Source organism: Puma concolor, chromosome D1 (genome assembly GCF_028749965.1).
Source record: "Puma concolor isolate L17-30 chromosome D1, mPumCon1.1.hap2, whole genome shotgun sequence".
NCBI classification, from domain to species: domain Eukaryota; kingdom Metazoa; phylum Chordata; class Mammalia; order Carnivora; family Felidae; genus Puma; species Puma concolor.
Window position 1 is genome coordinate 90,782,360 of NC_141676.1, and position 23,272 is coordinate 90,805,631.

Here is a 23,272-nt window from a genome sequence, read left to right on the forward strand (position 1 = left end):
AATTTTTATTAGTAGATCTGTTGTACAAAATTCAAATGCAGAAACAGATTAGTATCAGTTTCTAGCAGCAATGAAGACTGGCAATAATTTACCTGAATAAAGTCCCTATAAAGGCAATGTTATACTGTTTTTAAATTTTCCTAAGAAGCTTAATATAAAATATCTGGCAAATTTATGTACAACGATGGAACCCTGGATGTTCAGTCGATTAAATACCTGCTGAATAAGGAGGATTGTCTTGTAATGATTGGAACAAACAGGAGTCAGATGAAGGAGAGATGAATCTCCATTATAGAGAAGTATAAATTTCAGAATATCTAATGATTTTGCTGATATGTCAGTGTGTTAATTTTTACGTTGATTCCAGATGTTGCCTGGTAGGGGCTTTGTGATTATTATAGCAAGGGTACTTGGTAATAACTTTTCCTAAATTATTTTAAACATTTCCCTGAATATTTTTTTTTCTTGGTGTTAATTGGTTCTCTCTGAAGAGACATTATTTTGCAGTAGAATTGAACTTAAAGGCAACTTCTTCCCTGTGAAGGAACTGGTTTTATAATCACTCTTAGGAATCATAGATTTTTTTGCTCTAGTAATCTCACTCAATTGTTACCAGTCAAAATAGAAAATTAAGTAGGATAATTATATAGTTTACTCCTGGAGCTTACTTGATGGTTGTTTGTATGCTTTTGGAGGGGAGTTATCCTTGTACATAAATCTACCTGCCTCCTTTGATTTCAGAGTGTTTTTTAGCATTTGCACATTAGGAGTTCAGTTCTAAATACCATATTGAAGGAAATAAGTGAAGAAAATTATGTAATTTTTTTTTAACATTGAGGGTATTTTGTTGTATCAAAAATTCTTTTGAGGATATTCACACAGATAACTCAGTTCATTAAAGTTTTTGGTAATATACTTTAAAAATCATTTCAGTGATACTGTTGTTCAACATAGTATACTGTAGATTTAATAGATTTAGCTTTTCTGTAGTATTGGGATAATTATTATTACATTTCCCCTCTTTGTCTCTTGCTTCTTTGTAAGAAAGGGAACAATACTTAGACCGATTAAAATTTAAAGTTTCTATAAACATACTTCATTTCAGAGATTTATTCCATGTACGTCTTACAGTTAAACTACGGTTGAGTACAGAAACTGACAGTCCTGTTTGCCTTTCTTGACAGAACAGATTTCATATTCAGGTCTTGTTTTTTTTAGTTAGCCGTGTATATGTTAATGCGTATGTATTATGTACAGATTTTCCCTTGACTGATGATGGGGTCATGTCCTGACAAACTCATTGTAAGTCAAAAATATTCTAAGTTGAAAATGCAGTTGGTACATCTAACCCACTGAACATAGCTTAGCCTAGCCTATCTTAAATGTGCTCAGAATGCTTACGTTAGTCTACAGTTGGGCAAAATCATTTAACCCAAAGCCTGTTTTATAATAAAGTGTTGAATATCTCAGTGGATTTATTGTATATTGTATGGAAAGTGAAAAGCGGAATGATTGTATAGGTACAGGCCCAGTGCTTATCCTCATGATCCTATTGTTGACTAGGAGCTGTGATTCACTACTGCTGCTGTCGAGGGTCACTAAAAGTATGCCACTGCATATTGCTAGCTCAGGAGAAAAAAACTCAAAACTTAAAGTACAGTTTGTACTGAATGTGAATTGCTTTCACACCATCGTAAAGTCAAAAAGTTGTAAGTCGAGCCATCTTAAGTCAGGGACTGTCTGTATATGTATGCAGTTCTACCAACAAAGAGCTCCGACGTTTTTTGTTTTTGTTTTTTCCTGTTTAAGAGGCCAAAGATCCTTCCCTTTACTACTATATTTTAAGCAGAAATGCTATTTTTCATCATCATATCAAGAAACATTATTTATAATATTATTCTAAAGCTGTTGTGCCTTCTCTCAAATTCTGAGTGCAAATAAAAAGAATATATTAAATAAGATTTGAATCTGTTAAAGGAAAAAAGTAAGAAGTAACAGAAAGTTACCATTTTTTCCCCTGAATTATTTTCACATGCTTTTTTGCTAGCCTTGTGCATAAAGAGAATCTTGATCTAGGCTTCCTTTACTCACATATCTTGTGTTTGGATTTTTTGTTCTTTGAAGAAAAGGCCATTTTGGTAACAGCATATTCTTACACTTGGTTGCATTTTGATGTTCTTTGTGAATGCTTATTTGGTGATATTATTGTTAATTTTCTATAACAATTTCAGAACCATCTTTGTTGTTCTTAAGTATTAACTACTCATTTTGAATAATTTGCCTTTATGCCCAGTTACACATTGATTATTATAATATTGCTTTTTCAGTTGATTATAGATGTGTATGTATGTATATGTACCTATGTGTCAGTATGGGTGTTATTTGGTTGCTGTACCTTTTGAAAATAGGAGATTTTATATAAAATCACTTATATTTCAAATTACTGGAATTACATATAAATACAATTACATCTTCATAATTTAGTAATGAATGTCATGGAGCTGGGTTTGGGATTTCCTGCCCCTCTGCTTTGTTCTGTTTTGCAGGAGGCTAATCCCTGCAAACTACATGCTCTCTTGCCAGCAGACTTCTGGCAAGGTTTGGCCAGTGGGAGGTACTGGTAGAAGATTGGAGGGCAGGAAAAGGGGAGAAAATAGGTCATTTCTCCTTCTCTTTTTATCTGGTTTGAGATACATCTCCATTGTGGTTCTAGCTCCTACCACATTAACTCATGACTTGGCTCAGTGAACAAAAAATTCCATTTTATTACTACAACATGGGTATATCTCATCATAAATATGCTTTTCTCTTTTTCTTTCCTAAGTTGCCTATAAATATGAATACCTAGTTTTGTCTCTTGGAATTATATTGAGTATCTAACCTCCTTTAGTTATGACAGGTTGTTATGCATTTGCATATGATAGCTGTAATATGTAGGTAATATGCAGAGGTGGAAGAAGGTTAACTAGCTTGCTTTCTCTCTTTCTCTCAGTAAAGCCTTCTTCCTTTATAAAAATAAAACATACTTATATGGAAAATGCAGAAAAGTGAGAAAAAAAAGACTCACCCATAGTCCTATTTTCCATACTGGTGAGATTATTTTGGTATATTTCCTTCGTGACTCTTACAATGCAGAGAAACTTTAACACCCATATGAACACATTTTTCTTATACAAATTTCTCCAAATTGTTACTTGCAAAGAATACTGCTTTGTTAATATATTCTTTTCCCCATCATGTCTGGGAATATAGTTTTATTCTTGTAAACCATATACAGTTTTCTATCTTTTTCTCCCCATTTAACATATGCATTCTACCTTATTATTAGGGTGCTGCAGTGAAGAGAAAACTGAATATTCCCCATTGTACATTATGGAAAGTGTCATAGGTAAAGGAGTTGGCTGGTTCACTGGAAGGAAGAGATCTCTGGAAAAGACTGGCTGGTAGACATAGTGTAGGGAACCGCTGTGAAAGGGGAATAAAAAATATTGCCATGGAGAGGGAAAGGAATTAAGTTTTCCTCCTTGTAGGGGAAAAGAGTGAGGGTCTTGAGAGCGGCAAAATGGGTATGGGACAGATTGTAGCATGCACATTGAAATATGGGTTGCAAGGGAGAAAGTAGAGATGGCTGTTGCCCCGAGTCAGATCTGTATCCTTCCTGCTGGCTACCAACCCCACCTGCAGAAATTGCACTTGCTTCCAGGGCTTGCCTTCACATGAACAGACTCCTGTGAGACTTCAGCAGGAGTGTTTGGAGAGTACTGAAGTCAGTGCTTTCGGTGGAGTCTGGGAGTGCTGGAAAGCAAGAGCTCCTGGGGCTTTGCGTCCCAGTTCTGGGAAGAGAGAGTTTTAATTGCATGAGAAATAAAGGAGCACTTAAAGCCTGAGATCACTCAGGAATTTCTAGGGTCTTAAATATACACATTATTAGTATTTATTTTCCATAGCTGTATGAGAAATTATCACATATGTAGAGACTTAAGACAATACTCATTTGTTGTCTTACAGTTCTGTAGGCCACAAGTTTGGGCAAGCTGAACTGGGTTTTCTGCTCGGGGTCTTGTAAGGCCGAAATCAGGGTGTTGGCTGGATTGGGCTCTCATCCGAGGACTGAAGAATCTGCCTCCCACCTCATTTAAGTTATGGGCCATATCTGCTTCCTTGTGGTTTCTTCTAGTTCTTGGGTCTGGGGTCCCAGTTTCCTTGCTGGCTGTCAGTGGGGACTGTTTTCTACTATTAGAGGCTACCTGAATTCCTTCTTACTTGGACACTTCAGTCTTCAAAGCCAGCAGCAGCACCTTGAATCCTTATGATGCATTAAATCTTTGATTTTCCCTTTTGCCACCGGCTGGAGAAAGCTGCTTTCGAAGTGCTTTTGTGATTAGATTAGGCCCATCCAGACGGTTATCGTATTTTAAGATCAACTGACCTGGGAATGGAATTACATCCACAAGGTCTCTTCCCATCATTACCTAGGTTAGTGTTTGAATAACCAGGAGGTAGGCCTCTTGGCAGGTGTTTGTGGGGGGAAGGTGGGCTGCCTTCCTTAGAATGTTGCTTACCACGTTGTTATATAGTTTTTCTCTGTTATATGTGCTTTAATGTATTTAACTCATGTGATAATATTAGTTGATAGAAATCACAAATATTCCAGGAGATTTAAAACCACTAATACTTTATAAAACTGTAACTTTTTTATGTTTGCCTGGGAGAAATTTATGTATACTGTGTGTTGTAATTGGTGTTAAATGAAAACTCTTAATAAAGAAATTTAAGGACTACACAATATCCTATAATATAGAATGTATTATTGATGCTTCATCAATTAGTAGGATCTTGAATTTGCTTTATTTATTTATTTTTAAAGTTTATGTATTTATTTTAACACACACACACACACACACGTGTGTGTGTGTGTGTGTGTGTGTGTGCGCGCGCGCATGTGGGAGAGGGGTAGAGGGAAGAATAGAATCCTAAGCAGTCTCTGTGCTGTCAGCATGAGCCCAATGCGGGGCTCGATATCACGAGTTGTAGGATAATGACCTGAGCCAAAATCAAGAGTCAGATGCTCAACTGAATTTGTTTTATATTTTTCACATTGATGAATATCTTTATGATGAATTTTGTCTTTTCTTTTTATTGTTACTTTATGGGGAACTAAATCTAAAGAGTATGAAGATCCCACATTACTTATGAAGAGTTTTGTTAATTTGTATTCTAAGCAGTAATGTTTTGTGCCATATCTTTTCAGCCTTACAAAGTTTTGGTCTTTCATATTTTGATAGAAGAAAAGCTGTTTCTCATTGTAATTTTTTATTTAAAAAAGATATTGTCTTTGAACCTTTTTTCTTCCCTGTGCCTATATTAGATGTAGCAGATTTTGTAATAGAAACTCAGTTTAAATACTGTGTCTAATGCACTATGGCACGTTGTTTCTTCTTTATTGGTCTCAGTTTCCTCCTTGCAGTGAAATGGCTGAATGAGATTTCTTTCAGCACTCTGATTATGTGTTAAACACCTTTCCATACCCTATTTTTTCCTTAAAAATCTGTAATACCCATTAGCATTTTGCTAGTATTTATTAAGATGGACTTTATAGACTTTGGGAGAAGATAGTCACGCACATAGATAACATGAAAGGGGTGCGCCTTGTGTTGGGGCTGACTGTAGAAGTAGCCAGCTTTAATGGTTCTGTATCTGAACACAGTGTGTTACAAGACTGTTAAATCACTTCTGTTACCCAGCCATGGGAGAGCTTTACATGGGAGCTGGAAAATAGTCATTTGCAAGATTCTTTAAAGGTCTGTACTAGTGGCAGGAATGGTGGAATATTTTTCTGGGTTAGGGAGCAGTGAAGCAGAAAGGATAAAACATTACCCATTCCTGTTTTTGTTAAGTTTTCAGTATCAAATAATTTCCTGAAATGGATGAACTATTCTCGTATGTGGTTTAACTGGTTCAGATTATAGAGAAACAGATACTGTCCTTTTTATAGATGCCGCATTTTTTCAGACTGCATTAGCTTTTTACCAGTGAGGATATACTTTTATAGTTGGCTTGTGGTTAAGTATAAGCCTTAGATCTCGTTATGTGAATTTTTATCAAACAGAGTGTGCCCCCCCCCCATACTTACATAATTGAATTTTTGTTCTTGATGCACTTTATAATCATGTTAGTTTGTCTTTGCAGCCTGTTAAAGTCTCTTCAACTTCTGTCACTCAGAGTGCTAGAATCCCTTTTAGTTTTCTTCTGTCTATAAATTTGAGAAGTATGTCATTCGTTTTCATTTATCTTTTATAAATATCCTGAGAAATTTGGGAATGAAAGAGCCTTATGGTCTGCTACCTTCTTTTTTGCTGCATAGTGATTTATTATGTAATTGACATTTAACATATTTTGAGTATTTTATCATTTAAAAATTTTTAATTTCATTTTAAAATTCTGTTCGTGGGTATATCACAGAAGACTCAGCTACATGCTGACTGTGGTTATTCAGTGGACCTTTTGCATTTACCTGTTCCGTTATTCTAGCAGCCTTAGTTAAAACCCCTCACCATCAAAAAATGGGGAAATGATAAGGGTTTCTGCTTAATTTCTTTGATTTGTATTTGTATCTCTTATTCTGAAAACCTTAGTTTTTAATGACATTAACAATTACTTATTTGCTTTAATTTTCTACTTTTAATAGTTTCAAAATAATAATGCAAACATTACTGAGAATACTTTGTTTCCTTTTATCTCTAGGAGGATATATCCTATTTGAGGTCTATTACTTCACATTACTGTCATTTGAAGTAATTTCTCTCTGTGTGCTTAAGCCTCCAATTTAAAACAATAAGGTTCATTTGTTTTATTTGGCTTTGGATTTTAAGGGATTGCCTTTTTTTCTTTGCCCCAGTTTAATTTAATTTAGTTTTACAAATATTTAAAACATTTACATCTGAACTACAAAACAAGGCATTCAGAAAAATCTAGCTTCTATCCCGTCTCTTTGTTCCTCCATAGATAAACATTTTAATTGACTTTTGGTTTATCCTGTCTCATTTAAGTATAAGAAAATACACATATTTTTGTATTTATTTTTAGTTAAAAGGTAGCTTGTTTTTATAGCATGCTTCTCCCCGCCATGACCTATGCAGAAGATTATTTTATAGCAATACATTAAAATATTCCTCATTCCTCTTATAGCTGTTATTCACTTGTGTTGCTGCAACATAGTTTACCATTCCCTTATGGATGGACATCTAGGTTGTTTCCACCCTTTAGTTAATCAAGATAGTCCTGCAAAGAATAACCTTATGAATATGGTACTTTGTACTTTTGCCAATATAAGAAGAAAATCGTAAAGAGATTTATGTATTATTTTGGTAAGATGTGAGAGAGAGCAGAGATAAATATGTCTTCAGCTTGTTCAGTTTACTGTTGTCAGTTGAGCAGTCTTGTTGGATGTCATTGTCTTGAATGGGTGTGGAGTTTTATCAGATAATTTTTTTGGACTTATGGCAACAATCTAGCATTTTATCCTTATAATTTTTAATTATAATTAAGATTGAATTATAATGATAGACTTTTTTCTATTGTTGAACCAATCTTGCATTTCTGGGATAAATTCAGTTTGGTTCTGAAGTATTTTTAAAAATTCATACAGTGATGGATGTGGCTTGTTATTTTATTTAGGAACTCAAACAAATCAAAACACTGAATATCTTTCCAGGTGTTAAACCAGTCTTGCATTCTCAAGATCTATCTTGTCATGGTGTTTTCTTTTTTTTCCTTGTTGGTCTCATTTTTTCTAACTTTTTATAATCTAACTTTATATTAAAATTATTTTACACTTCAAGCAGAATGCAGAAAACTCGCCACCATGTAGTTCCCTTTATCTTTTCCCTTTATTATTCTAGTTTCTGTAAGTATTACATTTACATTCATCAGTGTTATTACAATTTTTGCTTTCAATTGGCACATATATTTTAAAGAACTTAAGAGGAGAGTAGTGATCTGTTACATTTACCTAATTATTTATTATTTCTGCTGCTCTCCCTTTTTACCAGAAGGTCCATGTTTTATTCTGATGCCATTTTCATTCTATATGAAGAGCTTTCTTTAGCATTTCTTGTAGAATCCATCTACTGGTAACAAATGCTCTCAATTTTTGAAAATCTGAGTACTATCTTATTTTTATGTCATTTCTGAAGGATATTTTCACTTGATATAGTTTTCCGGATTGAACGTTCTTTCAGCATTTTATAAATGTGGTTCCACTATCCTTTGGTCTTCTTAGTTTCTAATGAGAAATCCCGTCATTTAAATCCTTATTTCTCTCTATGTAATGTAGTATGTCTTTTTTCTCTGGTGGCTGTCAGGATACTTATTTTATATAGGTTATCAACAGCTTGATTATGATGGATTGTTTTGTGGTTTTCTTTGATTTTATTCTGTTTTATTTTTGCTGATCTTGAATCTGTAAATATGTATCTTTCAACAAATTTGTTATGTTTTCATGAATTATTACATCAAAATTTTTGTCTTCTGTGACCATATTTCTCTTCCATGGGTATCTGTGAGTCTGTTCATATTTTTCAGTCTTTAATAATTTTTTTCTAATGTTTATTTATTCCTGAGAGAGACAGAGAGAGAGAGAGAGAGAGAGAGAGAGAGAACAAGTGGGGGAGGGGCAGAGAGAGGGAGACACAGAATCAGAAGTAGGCTCCAGGCTCTGAGCTGTCAGCACAGGGCCCAATGCCGGGCTTGAACCCACAAATCATGAGATTATGACCAGAGCCGAAGTCAGACGCTTAACTGACTGAGCCACCCAGGCACCCCTGTATTTTTCAGTCTTTTAAAACAATTTTGAATATTGTCCTTCAAAGTACATAATTAATTTCTTTTAGTCTATTGTTAGGTTGGTTCACTGACTCTTTTCCTCTATCATTTCTATTCTGCTATTGAGCCAAGTCAGTATTTTCTTATTTCAGATACTATATTTTTCCATGTTGAAATTTTTATTTGATCTTTTTTTACATTTTTCATCAAGGAATTTTTGTCTTTCCATTGGTTTCAATATCTAATGCAGTGTGTTTATTGTAATATATGTGTTTTAAAGTCTTTGATAAGTCCAACATCTGTTTCATTTCACATTTGGCCTTTCTTGATTGTCTTTTCCTTTGGAAATTGCTCATATTTTACTGGTTGTGGTGTATCTAGTAATTTTGGATTGTGTCATGGATATTTTGAATATTGTGTTGTGAGACTGACTCCACTAATGTCCTATATAGAGTGCTGACTTTTTTCTTTTTTTTTTTTTTTGTCTTATCAGACTTCAGCCTGGTTGGATTCAGATTGAACTTTCTCTCTGGACTTATTTATTCTTTAGGTGGTGGTTTTAGCATCAGTTCAGTTTTATAGTCTTTGCTGTACTCTTACTTTTGTTAGAGATTTTGCACACACTGTTCCCAAAGGATGCTTTCCCTGGTTTCTCTGATTGGAAGGGTGGAATTCTCCAAGAGCTTTAGCCTCTGGTATAATACACATTTTTTTCTGACTAAGCTACTGTTAGGTGTAAATAGTGAGAGAAAAAAGAAAAAAAATAACAAGGATTATCTCCACAATCTTTATATAAGTCCTTTTTCATTGTTTTTCTATTTAGAAGAATGGGTTTTCACTCTACAACTGAAGTGGTACCCTCAGGTCTGTCCTTGGGCCAGGTTGGAAGAGATAAAAGGGGAAGAAAAGAATCTCTCTGCCCTTTTCCCCACAAGGGGCAGTGTTCACATCTTTTGGCCAGAAAGTTGGACTTCTCTAAGAGTTTTGCTGACTCTGCCTGTTACTCACATCCTGATTAGCCTGTCCTTGGGTCAGTCTCGGAGGTAACATGGGAAAAGCCAGGAAGCACACTGCCGCTACATTAGCCACTCTGCAAGTTTTGACTTTGTTTCCATATCTACCTGCTGTCATTAAAATTTTTAGAGCTCTTAGGTAGTTGCATGCGTATATTTTATTTCATTTTGTTATCTTTAGAGTTTTTACCGTAAACACTGGAAAAGGCTGGAAACCTCACATTCTTTTTTTGAAATAAATTTTGCTGGATATAGAATTCTATGTTGACAGTTGTTTAAAAAAGCAACTGAAAGTACTCAGTCCAAATTTTGGTTTTCTTCTGTTTATTCCTGTGAATGTGATGTGTATTCTTTTTTTTTCCTTTGGCAGCTACTCAGATTTTATCTTTATCAGCGCTTTTCAGCCATCTGATTATGATATGCCCTGTGTAATTTTCTATGTGTTTATCAGACTCTGAATTTATGGAGTTTTCTGGATCAGTGTGTTTATAATCGTCATAAAATTTATAATTTTTTTATCAATTATTTTTTCAATTGTTTTTTCTAGTCTTCTTCTCTTTAACCCCCCTCCCACCATCCCAAGGGAAGGCATTTTCCTCTCCTTTATTTACCATCCATTACATGTATGTTAAATGGCTTTATATTGTTCTATATGTCACTGAGACTTTTTTTCCTGTCTTTTTCTCTCACACACACAAACTAAAAACCAAATAAAAATTGTTTGTGGATAGTTATCTTGCTGTTTCTTTAAGTTCACTGATCTGTTCTTCTGCTGTGTCTAATACAGGCATACCTTGGAGATATTGCTGGTTTGGCCCCAGACAATTGCAGTAAAGTAAATACTGCAATAACGCGAGTCAAATGAATTTTTTCATTTCCCAGTGCATGTAAAAGCTATGTTTACACTGTACTGCACTCTATTAAGTGCACAATAGCATTATGTCTAAAAAAATAATATTCATACCTTAATTTAAGAAATATTTTATTGCTAAAAATGCTCCTTTGATGTGTGTTAGGGGATGATGGCCTTTCTAGCACAGAGAGCCTATATTCAAAATTGAGTTAATATTTTAGTTTTCAGTCTACCAGATAAAATCATCACCATTTACCAACTATGTCCAGTTACTCTTTTTTACTTTTATATTTTTAACTCTGTTAATGAATAATTTACAGAATAGTGAAAACCCACTTTATTAGAAATTTTAATAAGAATTTAAGCACAGCAAACCTCTTTATGTCAAGTAAATTTTGGTGCACAAACTTCATAAAAAATGAAAGAATATTGTTGCACATTATTTTAGCAAAATAAGGTGATCTAGGTTGTTGTTGCAAAAGACCGTGTGATAAAGTCTTTTCAGTTGAATGAATGACTAGAGGAAAATACCATATTTTCTTTTTTGTCCTTAGAAGTATGTTGTTCACTCATAATTTTTAAGTTATATAGTATTCATCTAGGATAAATACCCTCAGTCTGAGTTGTTGTTTACATGATCAACATCACCAAATTTTTAATCTAGAGCTAGAGTTACCCCTTGCCTCAGCACCCCAAACAACCAGTCTATTCTCTGTATCTATGAACTTGGTTTTTGTCGGTTTCATTTTTCAGATTTTACATGTAAGTGAGATCATATGGTATTTGTCTTTCTCTGACTTATTTCACATAACACAATGCCCTCAAGGTCCATCCATGTTGTTGCCGGTGGCAGGATTTCATTCTTTTTCATGGCTGAGTATACACATCTTCTTTGTGAGTCTCTTCTTAATTCATTGTAACTGCTCATCCCATATTATTCTAACCTATTGCATCCTGTGGCACTGGCTCTAATAACTCAATTTTTCTGTTATAAATCATAGATGATATATTGTAAATTTGTTTCTTTATGATAGGTATTTGGATTTGCTGTTTATTTTGTCCAGAATATGGAGAACCATTTGATTTTCCAGTTTCTGGTTTTAAAATGATGCAGCTGAATGTGCCACTAGAATTAAGAAATCATGACTGTGAAAACTGGTAGACCAAGGGTTAAACTGGAAGTATGACATACATGTCACCTTCAGATCTTGGTGTGAAAAATGCATGTTGTGATCTCCTGATTATGTTCAGATTGCCATTTCAACTTTCCTTAATCATTGTAAGCTAGGTTATTTTTTTTTTTTTCCAGTTCCCTAGGGGAGATTTTAGTTTGTGTTGAGACAGATGATATAATAGCTGCTTTTGAAACTTGATTGTAAGAGTATGATAATTATTAAGATTCACAGAAAATTTTTCCTTATGCAGTACAGTTTTTAAATTAGGTAAATATTTTTTTCTTATTCTTAGTAATTAAAACTCAAGTGAGTTACAATTTTTAGAAAAGATTATTAAATCAGTATGCATTGCTGTTGGTACAGAGTCAGCAGAACCATTAAAATTATGATCTGCTTTTTAAAATATTTATATTAAAGGAATAGTCCTAAATCCTTTGTTTTTATTTGTTTATTATTTTTTTTTAAGGCAAGAGGAGCAGATGTCCCAGAGATTCCTGGAGATCTTGGTCTTAAGACATGTGGCAGCACAGCCAGTATGAAGGTTAAACAGGTGAAAAAGTGAGTATGATTTTACAGTGGGTTTTCAGTGAATTGGTATAAATGACAGTCAGTTTTTTAGTTCTCTTACAACTTTTATTTAGATTTCTTGGTAAATATGCTCTTACTGTCCACACATTAAATTATACTATAAGCCTAAATTATGACTCAACAATTAGTGGAATAGGTCTGAAGATTATCTGCTTGTTTAAAAATAGACTTTAATTTTGTCCTCGCAACAGCTTTATGTCATTGTCTGTTAGGGTGCATTTGTTCAATGGGAACAATCCAAGTGTGTCTGTCTCAGTGCCCTTAATACATGTTCTCATTCATTTAGAAAAATCAGCTTTGTCATTTGAGTTATGAGATTGCTGTATCTCAGTTCTGCCTTTGAGAAAGCCTGAATTTGATGCCAGTAGTTGGCTCTTATGTCAAATATCTGAAGGTATCCATTTCAGTCTTTAACCGAAAAACCATTTCATACTTTCCCACTGAAGCCTTACCTACCTCCTTCCCCATCCCATGAAGTTGGCATTAAAGAACAAAAACCAGAAAAACCATCTTTTCACCCAGTAGAGTGTTAGATAGCTATGTTTTCGTTGTAAATAGAGAAAAGACAAAGATAAAAATATTCATTCTGCATCCAGACCCACCAATCCAGGACTGATGGGCTGCGACAACATTCACAGGTAAAATCTGGTTGTATATTTCATCGGGAATGCTGCTTCTGATCAGAAGTTGGCTCTTCACAGTTTTTATAACATTCACTGAAAACATAGATTTTCTATGGACATTGCCTTGGGTCAAGATTAGGAGAGTGTAGTGGTGCTTTTTAATTTTTTCTGTTGTTGTTTTTGTTTTTGACCTGTGCACTGAATGTAATTTTCATTTGATCCACTGTATTTCTGGGAAGGTTTGTGTGGCTATTTGTGTGCTCATGCGCATGCGCTTATTAAATAGTTCTGCTTGCAAGAGCTCTTCGACACATTTTATTTTTCCCTTGGGCTTAGTTATTCTGACTGTTTCAGTATCTTGCGTCTCACTTAGTTATTTCATGTACTTCAGGTTACCCTTCACTAAAGGTCACTTTCCGAAGATGGCTGAATGTGCACATTTCCATTATGAGAACGTTGAGTTTGGCAGCATACAGGTATATTTGAAATATTTCCTATATACTGAATTAAGATATATCTATATCTGTATTTTTTTCTTGGTCTCTATTTTTATCTATATATGAGAGGTGACACTTAGAAGTAGTTTTTTCTATTGATGTCTTGTTGGTTGATGGGAAAACTTTTATTTCCTTCTGTTGGCAAATACTTGATGCCCTATAACTCCTATTTTAGGTGGAAGTAGTGTAATCGAATGACTATAAATCTTAGAACTTCTATTAGATTCCTTATAATTTGTCATTGTTTTATAGCATGAAGTATTCTAGTTGTTCCCTGACTAACATTGGGTCATAGTAATGATGATTAAATGAGAGTTGGAGTGAAGTGGAGTACGGGGCAGATGTGCTAATAGAGTTTTATTATTTTTTTTATTTTTTAGTATTTTTTTCTTATTTTGAGGTATATTGTGTGTGTAAATATATATGTTTATAGAGCATGTGCATGTATACATATATGTTGCATACATATATATATATGTATATTTTAAAGCCCAGGCTAAGAGAGAAATTACCTGGGTGTCCCTCCTATGTTGCACTTGCCTTCTCTACCCTAAAGATTACTTCTACCATGACTTTTATAGTGTTTGTTATAATTTTTTGTTTTATTATCTGTATGCATTCCTAATCAGTATGGGTGTTTAGTTTCCCTATTTTTGAACTTTATGTACTTAGAATTATTCTAATCCATTCAGCAAATACTTACTGAGCAAGTACTGTGTACCAGGCACTGTTTTAGGTGCTTTGGCTATATCAGTGAGCAACAACCACAACAAAAACCGGATGCCCATTCTTTTTTTTATTTTTTTTAATTTTTTTTTAACATTTATTTTTGAGAGACAGAGACAGAGCACAAGCAGGGGAGGGACAGAGAGAGAGAGGAAGACACAAAATCCAAAGCAGGCTCCAGGCTCTGAGCTGTCAGCACAGAACCCTACATGGGGCTTGAATCCACGAGCCATGAGATCATGTCCTGAGCCAAAGTCGGACGCTTAACCGACTGAGCCACCCAGGCACCCCATCTGAATACCCATTCTTAAAGCGCACAGAGGATGGCCAAGAATAGAGCTATGGTAAAAAAGTAGAACAGGATAAGAAGGATCAGGGGTAGGTTGAAATATCGAACCTGGGTGGGCTTCATTATTGAATGTATTCTTTCTGCTTTCATTTACCATTGTGAAATTGATCCCTGTAGATGTACGTAGTTATAGTTGGTTCAATTTGTTCACTACTGTATATTAATCGATAGCATGCATTATGTTATAAGTAATTTATCTTCTTTTTCGTTTGTTTGTTTGAAATTTGGGTTGTCAGTTTTTGCTGTCTGTGAACGTTGTTGTGCACAAATCCTCACGCACATATGCAGGAGTTTCTCACAGTAGAATTTCAGAGTTCTACAATACCCACATGTCCAGCTTTACTGAGTAAAGCCAAGCTACTTCCAAAAGTGGTTGACAAATGTATACTTTCATAAACAGTAAATGTGAGTTGCTGTTCTGCATCCTTGGGAACTCTTGGTTGTTTGCTACTTGTTAATTTTTACTCATCTGATGAGGATGTAATTCTCTCTCACTGTATGTATTTGTAGTCTCCTGATTTGTAATGCAGTTGAACATCTTTTCAAATATTTGTTGCGCATTTGAGATTTCTGTTTTTTTAAAACTCTAGATCAGATCTTTTGTTCATTTTGTTTTACAGATTTGCTTATATTTTTCTTACTCAACCATGGGAATGCTTTACATATTTTGGGTGTTCTTTCATGTTGCATCCAGTCCTTTATTGTTTTTGCATGTGTAATAAAAACACTTTCTCCCACATTGTGGCATGTTATTTGACTCTCTTTATGCTGCTCTCATTGTACAGGTATCATTTATTTTATTCTTTATTTTATGCATTTTATGTAGTTGTATGTATGCATAAGCCTGACTTGTACTTTTCCTGTCACATTTAAGACGTTCTCTCCTGCCCTGAAGTTATGAAATTATTGTCCTTTTCCTTTTTGTGTAAGTTTCATAATTTTGACTTGAACATTGAGGTTGCTTGGAATTTATATTTATAGTGTGAAAAAGGGTGATATTAAAAATCCCTGGTATGACAACCAGACAGAATGGATATTAACCATAGCCCTGGAGTGGAGTGCTAATGGCCTTCTCTTGTGCAGTGCATTGCCCCTCTAGTTGTATGGATCATTGGTGGTCCGTTATTTCAGTATTTTACTGTGGTACCCACCAATCATTTCTGAAAGTCTGTTTTATTATTATTTTAAAATATGATTATATTAGAGTTCTCCAGTGATACAGAACCAACACGTGTGTGTGTGTGTGTGTGTGTGTGTGTGTGTGTGTGTGTGTGTGTAAAGAGAGAGAGAGAGAGAGAGAGAGAGATTTATTTTAAAGAGTTGGCTCCTGTGATTGTGGAGACTTGGTTAAGTTGAAAAATCTCAGGATAGGCTGAAAACCGAGGGAAGGGTTCAGGTTGCAGTTTGAGTGCAAGGACAGTCTGCTGGCTGAGATACCTCTTCAGGGGAGGTCGGTTTCTTTTTCTGTTAAAGAGTTTCAGTGGCTTGGATGAGGCCCACCCATATCATGGAGAGTAATCTGCGTTTAAAAAATAACTTCACAGAATTATTTGGAATAATGTTTGATCTGAAGTTAATGTATAAAATTAACAATCACAGTCCACTCTGCCAACTAGGCATTCCTTAAACTGTACTTAATCTCTAATAAAGACAATAATAGGGTCCTGCTTCGCCTAACAGCATGATCAATTGTTTTTTATACAACCAAAAACATTTTGACCATTTTCCCAGAAGAGAATACAAAGGTCTTGAGTAATGTTTACTCTTCTTGGCATCCTGCAACTTAAATACTATGACGAAAAATTAAAATATATTAAGTACCATGATATAAATCTTTAAAGTAACAAGAGAAAAGAAACCAAAGATGTTTGCTATGACACACACACACACACACACACACACACACACACACGCACTTTCAGAGTAAAATAAGAAGGTAATACTTATGGCAGTTATTGTGCTGGCTTCTGTAGCTGGTCATGTGGTTGTAGCTGGTATTATAACTACTTTCTTCTGCTTCTCGTTCTGTATTCCCTTTGCCCTAAGCAGTAATCTCAGTTGATTGTGGTTCTTTCCCTGGTTGGGTGACCCATACCTTCATTTTGGGTCTGGCCATTAATAGCCCTGCCTGAATTGGGTTCTGCTAATTTCCCATTCAGTTCAGTAGCAGGGCATGTGATACCAAGGGATGCTCTAAGGGAGCTTCAATATTCCAGGTGTATTTATTTTTATTTTTATTTTTATTTTTACCTCTGTTGTAGAGTAGCAGTCCAATTTCCCCTGGGTAGTCAGGATCAGTCATCCCAGCTAACACCAAAACTCCCTTCTTTGCCTGCTGAGTTAGAAGCATTAGGAGCCCAAAGTGGCTGGGTGGCAGGCTTATTTCCAAGTCAGTGGAATCGTTATTTTGTCTTCTGGTGGAAGCATTCCTCCTTTTGGAACTAAGACTTCTAGGTTAGCAGAGAATATATGATTGTAGGGACAGGAAGCATAAATTTTGCTAGTGAGTCCCTATGAGTAATATTGAGTGGTCCCACTCCCATTGCCACCCGTTGATTCCTGTTTCTCCAATCTGATTAGATTTAAAGACACTGATGACTCCATTTTTTTAAATATATTTTTTCATTGTTTATTTATTTTGAGAGAGAGAGACAGAGAGAGAGAGCATGAGTAGGGGAGGGGCAGAGAGAGAGAGACACACACACACAAAATCTGAAGCAGGCTCAAGGGTCTGAGCTGTCAGCACAGAGCCCGACACGGGGTTTGAATTCACGAACTGTGAGATCATGACCTGAGCCGAAGTTGGATTCTTAACCGACTGAGCCACCCAGGAGCCCCGTAATGACTCCATTTCTAACAGTAAAGAGAGCATGGATAGTCAATGGTGTGATGGGGCAATAGAGATACACAAAATATCACCATTATATACTTAGAATCAAATACTTGTAAGCCACAAAGTTCTGGGTAACCATTTATTTGGTATCTTGGAGTATTTTTCCATACTGATGAGTAAATTGAAATTTTCATTTCACTCATGATTAGTGATGTTGAACATTTTTTCATGTGTTTATTGTCCATTCGTGTATCTCCTTTGGAAAGATGTCTATATTCAAATGCTTTGCCCATTTTTGAATTGATTTGTTTGTTTGTTTGTTTTTGATTTGAGTTTTAGGACTTATCTATATAACCTATTTGTGTCTTTTGATCTAAAGTGAGCATATTGGTGGAATATGTTTTTTTTTTAATTTAGCCTTTTATCTCTATCATTTTTAATTGAAGTATAATTAACATACAGTGTTATGTTAGTTTCAGGTGTCCAACATGTTGGTGAAACAAATCACTCAGTGTTCACCACAGTAAGTGTAGTCACCTTCTGTTCACCCAACAACCTTATTATAACATGATTGACTACATTTCCTATGCTGTACTTTTTGTTTGATGTATTTATTTTATAACTGAAAGTTTGTACTTCTTAATAGCCTTTATCTATTTCACCCATCCTCCCATCTACATCCTCCCCTCTGGCAACCACCAGTTTGTTCTCTATATTTAAGAGTCTGTTTGTTCATTTCTTTTGGTTTTTAGATTCCACACATAAGTGAAATGACATGGTATTTGCCTTTCTCTGTGTGACTTATTTCACTTAGCATAACACCCTCTAGGTCCATCCATATTTTTGCAAATGGCAAGATCTCATTCTTTTTATGACTGATGATATTCCATTGTATGTATGTATGTAGGTAGGTATGCATGTGTGTATATATACTACCACATCTTTATTCATCTGTTGATGGACACTTGGGTTGCTTCCATATCTTGGCTATTATGAATAATGCTGCAATTGACATAGGGTTACATGTATCTTTTTGAATTAGTGTTTTTGTTTTCATTGGATAAATACACAGTAGTGGAATTACTGGATCATATGGTATTTCTATTTTTAATTTTTTTTTTTTTAATTTTTTTTTCAACGTTTTTTATTTATTTTTGGAACAGAGAGAGACAGAGCATGAACGGGGGAGGGTCAGAGAGAGAGGGAGACACAGAATCGGAAACAGGCTCCAGGCTCCGAGCCATCAGCCCAGAGCCTGACGCGGGGCTCGAACTCACGGACCGCGAGATCGTGACCTGGCTGAAGTTGGACGCTTAACCGACTGCGCCACCCAGGCGCCCCTCTATTTTTAATTTTTTGAAGAGCCCCTGCACTGTTTTCCACAGTGGCTGCATCAGTTTGCATTCCCACTAACAGTATATAAATGTTCCTTTTTTCCCATATTCTCACCAACCATTGTTACTTCTTGTCTTTTTGATTCTAGCTATTCTGACAGGTGTAACGTAATAGGTCATTGTTGTTTTGAGTTGCATTTCACTCATTTGAGTGGCATCATTAGTGATGTTGAGCATCTTTTACGTGTCTGTTTGCCATCTATATGTCTTTTTTGGAAAAATGTCTATTCAGGTCTGCCCATTTTGTAATTGATTAGTTACTGTTTTGGTGTTAAGTTGTATAAATTCTTTATATACTTTGGGTGTTAATCCTTTACTGGATGTATCCTTTGCAAATACCTTCTCCCATTCAGTAAGTGCCCTTTTGTTTTGTTGATTGTTTCCTTTGCTGTGCAAAAGCTTTTTATTTTGGTGTAGTCCCAATAGTTTGTTTTCGCTTCTGTTTCCCTTGCCTGAGGAGATATCTAGAAAATTGTTGCTAAGGCCTATGTCAAAGAAATCGCTGCCCGTTATTTTCTTCTAGTTTTATGATTTCAGATTTCACGTTTAGGTCTTTAATCCATTTTGAGTTTATTTTTGTGTATGATATAAGAAAGTGGTCCAGTTTCACTCTTTCATATGTGGCTATTCAGTTTTCCATTTATTGTTTCCTTTGTCATGGATTAATTGGCCATAAAAGTGTAGGTGTATTTCTGGGTTGTCTATTTGTGGCTATTTTTGTTCCAGTGCCATACTGTTTTGATTACTACAGCTTTGTAGTATACCTTGAAATCTGGGATTGTGATGCCTCCAGCTTCAAGATTGCTTTGGCTGCCATCTCTGTTTTTTGATGATAGAGTTTAATCAATTCTATTTAATTACTGAAAAGGGAGGACTTATTTCTGTCAGTTTACTATCTTTTTTTTCTGTATGTATTATAGATTTCTTTCTGTAATACAATGTATGTTGATTTAATTGGATTTTTTTTGTAGTGAAATGTTTAAATTCTTTTCTCAATTCTTTTTGCGTATATTGTATAGCTGTTTTCTTTGTTGTTACCGTGGGATTACATTTAACATCCTAAAGTTACAATACTCTAATTTGAAATTGTACCAGTTTAACTGCAATAACATACAAAAATTCTGCTCCTTTATAGCTTGGTCCCCATCCTTTTTGGTTTTAAATATCTTACAATTACATCTTTATGTATTGTGTGTCCAGAAACATAAACTAATAATTCTTTTAATGCCTCTTAAACTATATTGAAAACAAAGTGTGTAGTAATAAGCACAAGTTACAATACTAGCTTTTATGTGTAAAACTTAAAGAAAAAGTATTAATTAGTCTCTTAAGTCATGTAGAAAAGACCCATAGTTACAAACCATTGTTACAGTGATAACTGGTTTTTATAATTGCACATGTATTCACCTTTATTGAGGTCGAGTTACTGTCAAGTGTCTTTTCACTTCAGCTTGCAGGACTCCTTTTAGCCCTCCTTGCAGACTGGGTCTATTGACAGGGTGCTTCCTTGGCTTTTGTTTAACTGGGAATGTCTTAATTTGTCTCTCACTTTTGAAGGATGGTTTTGCTGGAGATAGTATTCTTGGTTAACACTTTCATTCTGTTTGTAATTTGAATATATTGGACTACTGCCTTCTGGTCTCCAAAGTTTCTGGTAAGAAATCTGATAATCTTATTGAGGAACCCTCGTATGTGACTAGTTGCTTCTCTCTTGCTGCTTTTAAGATTCTGTCACTGTACAGGTACACCCCACAAATATTGCAGGCTTGGTCTCAGACCACCACAATAAAATGATTATTGCAATAAAGTAAGTCAGATGAATTTTTTTGTTTCCTAGTGTATAAACTACTTTATTGCTAAAAATGCTAACCATCATCTGAAATTTCAACAGGTTTTTTTTTTTTTTTTTTTTTTTTTGGAGGGAGTACATGAGCAGGGATGGGGTGGTAGGGTAGAAAGAGAGAGAGAATATTTTAAGTAGGCTCTACACTCAGCATGGAGTCTGACACAGGGCTTGATCTCATGACCCAAGCTGAAATCAAGAGTCAAATGCTCAAGCAACTGGGCCGCCCAGGCACCCCTCAACAGGTCTTAATCATGGATCAGAGATCGCCATAACGAATGTAATAATAATGTAAAATTTTGAAATATTGCGTGAGTTAACAAAATGTGACCCAGAGACACAAAATGAGCTAATGCTCTTCCAAAAATGGCACCAAAAGACTTACTTAATGCAGGGTTGCCACAAACCTTCAATTTGTAAAAATCACAGTATCTGTGAAGCACAATAAAATGGGGTCTTCCCGTATTTGGCTTTAGAAAGTTTGATTATAATGTGTGTCAGTGTGAGTCTCTTTGAGTTCATCTTATTTGGAGGTTATTAGCTTCTTGGATGTTTATATTCATGTCTTTAATCAAATTTGGGAAGTTTCAGCCATTATTTCTTCACATATTATCTCTGCTCCTTTGTCTCTCTGTTTTCATTCCGAGACTTTCATAATGTATATGGGATGGACTCCCATAGTTCTGTTAGGTTCTTTCATGGTGTCACATAGCTTCCTGAGACTCTGTTCACATGTCTTCACTCTTGATTCTGTTCTTCAGATCAGTAATTCCCATTGTTATATCTTCAAGTTGGCTGACTGTTTCTTCTGTGTGTTCAGATTTCCCCTTAATTTTCTCTTATGAAATGAGAATTGTAGTGATTCTACTTTAAAGCACACAATACTTTTTAATTCTTTTTTTTTTAAAGTAGTCTCTACAGGGGTGCCTGGGTGGCTCAGTCGGTTCGGTTAAGCATCTGACTTCGGCTCAGGTCATGATCTCATGGTTTGTAAGTTTGAGCCCCACATCAGGCTCTGTGCTGATAGCTTGGAGCCTGGAGCCTGCTTCGGATTCTGTGTCTCCCCCTCTTTCTGCCTCTCCCCTGCTCATGTTCTGTCTCTCAAAAATAAATAAATGTTAAAAAAAATTTTTAAGTAATCTCTACACCCAACATGGGGCTTGAAGTCATGACCCTGAGATCAAGAGTCACACACTACACCAACTGAGCCAGCGAGGTGCCCCCCATAGTGCCTTTTTAGATCTTATGTCTCTTTGTTAATATTTCTATTTTGTTCATGTTGTTCATACATCACTTTCTTGGCATTCTCCATATATTTCTTTAGTTTTTTTCATACCTTTAAGACACTTGTTTTAAGGTCTTCTTGAGCCTGTGCCTTTCCCTGGTCATAACTGGTCACTTTCTAATTTTTTGCATATATGCAGTTCCTTTCTAATGATCTGGTATAATGTCTGGCTTCTCAGGGGGGAAACAGAAAAATGAAGGAGGAAAGAGTACAGGCCTTTTAAATTTCTTAGAAGTGGCATCAGCTGGTAGATGCTTGCAACAATATGGGGAGGTGTAACAACAATGTCCATCCATCTAATTACTTGCATCTCTGAGATCAGAAACAGCAATTAGGGACCAGAGCACAGACCCTTTGATATTTATAGGAAGAGGTCTTTTTGCCTCCTCAGTCTCCCCCAAGCTGTTCACAAGCTGCTCACAAGATGTAGTTCCTGCACGGTTGCCTCGGATGCTGAGGGGCTGGGTAGCTCCTACTGTGTTTGAGAGCCGAAATAGACTGAAATGAGCTGCAATTTACTATCCTAGCTTTTCCCTGGAAGTTGCAAGTCTTCCACAGACTCCAGAATTACAAAATAATTATATCAGACAGATTCTGCCAGCATATCTGTTGCCTAGATGGGAGATTACTAGTGCTTTCCTACTCTACCATCTTCCTAGAATCCTTCCTTATTTTTTTTATAAATTTTTTAATTTTTTTAAGAGTGAGAGTGAGCATGAGTGGTAGAGAGGAGCAGAGGGAGAGGGAGAGAGAGAATCTTAAGCAGGCTCCACACTGCGTGTGGAGCTTGACGTGGGGCTGGATCTCACAACTGTGAGATCATGACATGAGCCGAAATCAAGAGTCAGACAGTTAACCGACTGAGCCATGTAGGCACCCCTCTTTACTTATTTTTAATATCAGATTGACAGTATGTTCTGAGGAGAAAATAAGTATGAAAACTTTATTAAATGTGATTGGAATAGGTCATCAGCCTTATGCTTGGTAGCTCTGTATATCCCAGCAGGTTATTCAGACTGCCAGTTGACTCCATTGTTGCTTTTTAATAGGTCCCAAATGTGGGACATTCTGTCGTTTGCATACCTACTTTTTTTCACTCTGATCTTAGGAATTTCTCTTAGACTTCTGGATTTCTTGTATTTGTAGCTCTTTCTCTTCCTCACATATTAAAAATATGTGACTGCAGTAGGCCATAGTATCCTAGAAGATGTCACTGAGCACTAAATTTTTTAAATCCAGAGAAAATTATGTTTAACTTCTAGACTTTCAG

At 35.5% G+C, this 23,272-nt stretch overlaps 1 protein-coding gene across 10 annotated transcripts in view; it reads left to right on the plus strand.

The window, feature by feature from the left end:
- The window catches only part of ARHGAP32 (Rho GTPase activating protein 32), a 306,604-nt gene that overhangs the window by 128,422 nt on the left and 154,910 nt on the right, over positions 1-23,272 (plus strand). For 8 of the 10 annotated variants that reach the window (XM_086678673.1, XM_086678676.1, XM_086678671.1 and 5 more), the window contains exons 3-5: positions 12,331-12,422; positions 13,049-13,090; positions 13,467-13,551. In XM_086678673.1, coding sequence (XP_086534799.1) covers positions 12,331-12,422; positions 13,049-13,090; positions 13,467-13,551 — 219 coding nt within the window. The remainder of the gene's footprint in view (positions 1-12,330; positions 12,423-13,048; positions 13,091-13,466; positions 13,552-23,272) is intronic. The other 2 variants (XM_025928537.2, XM_086678678.1) reach the window with 1 other exon arrangement.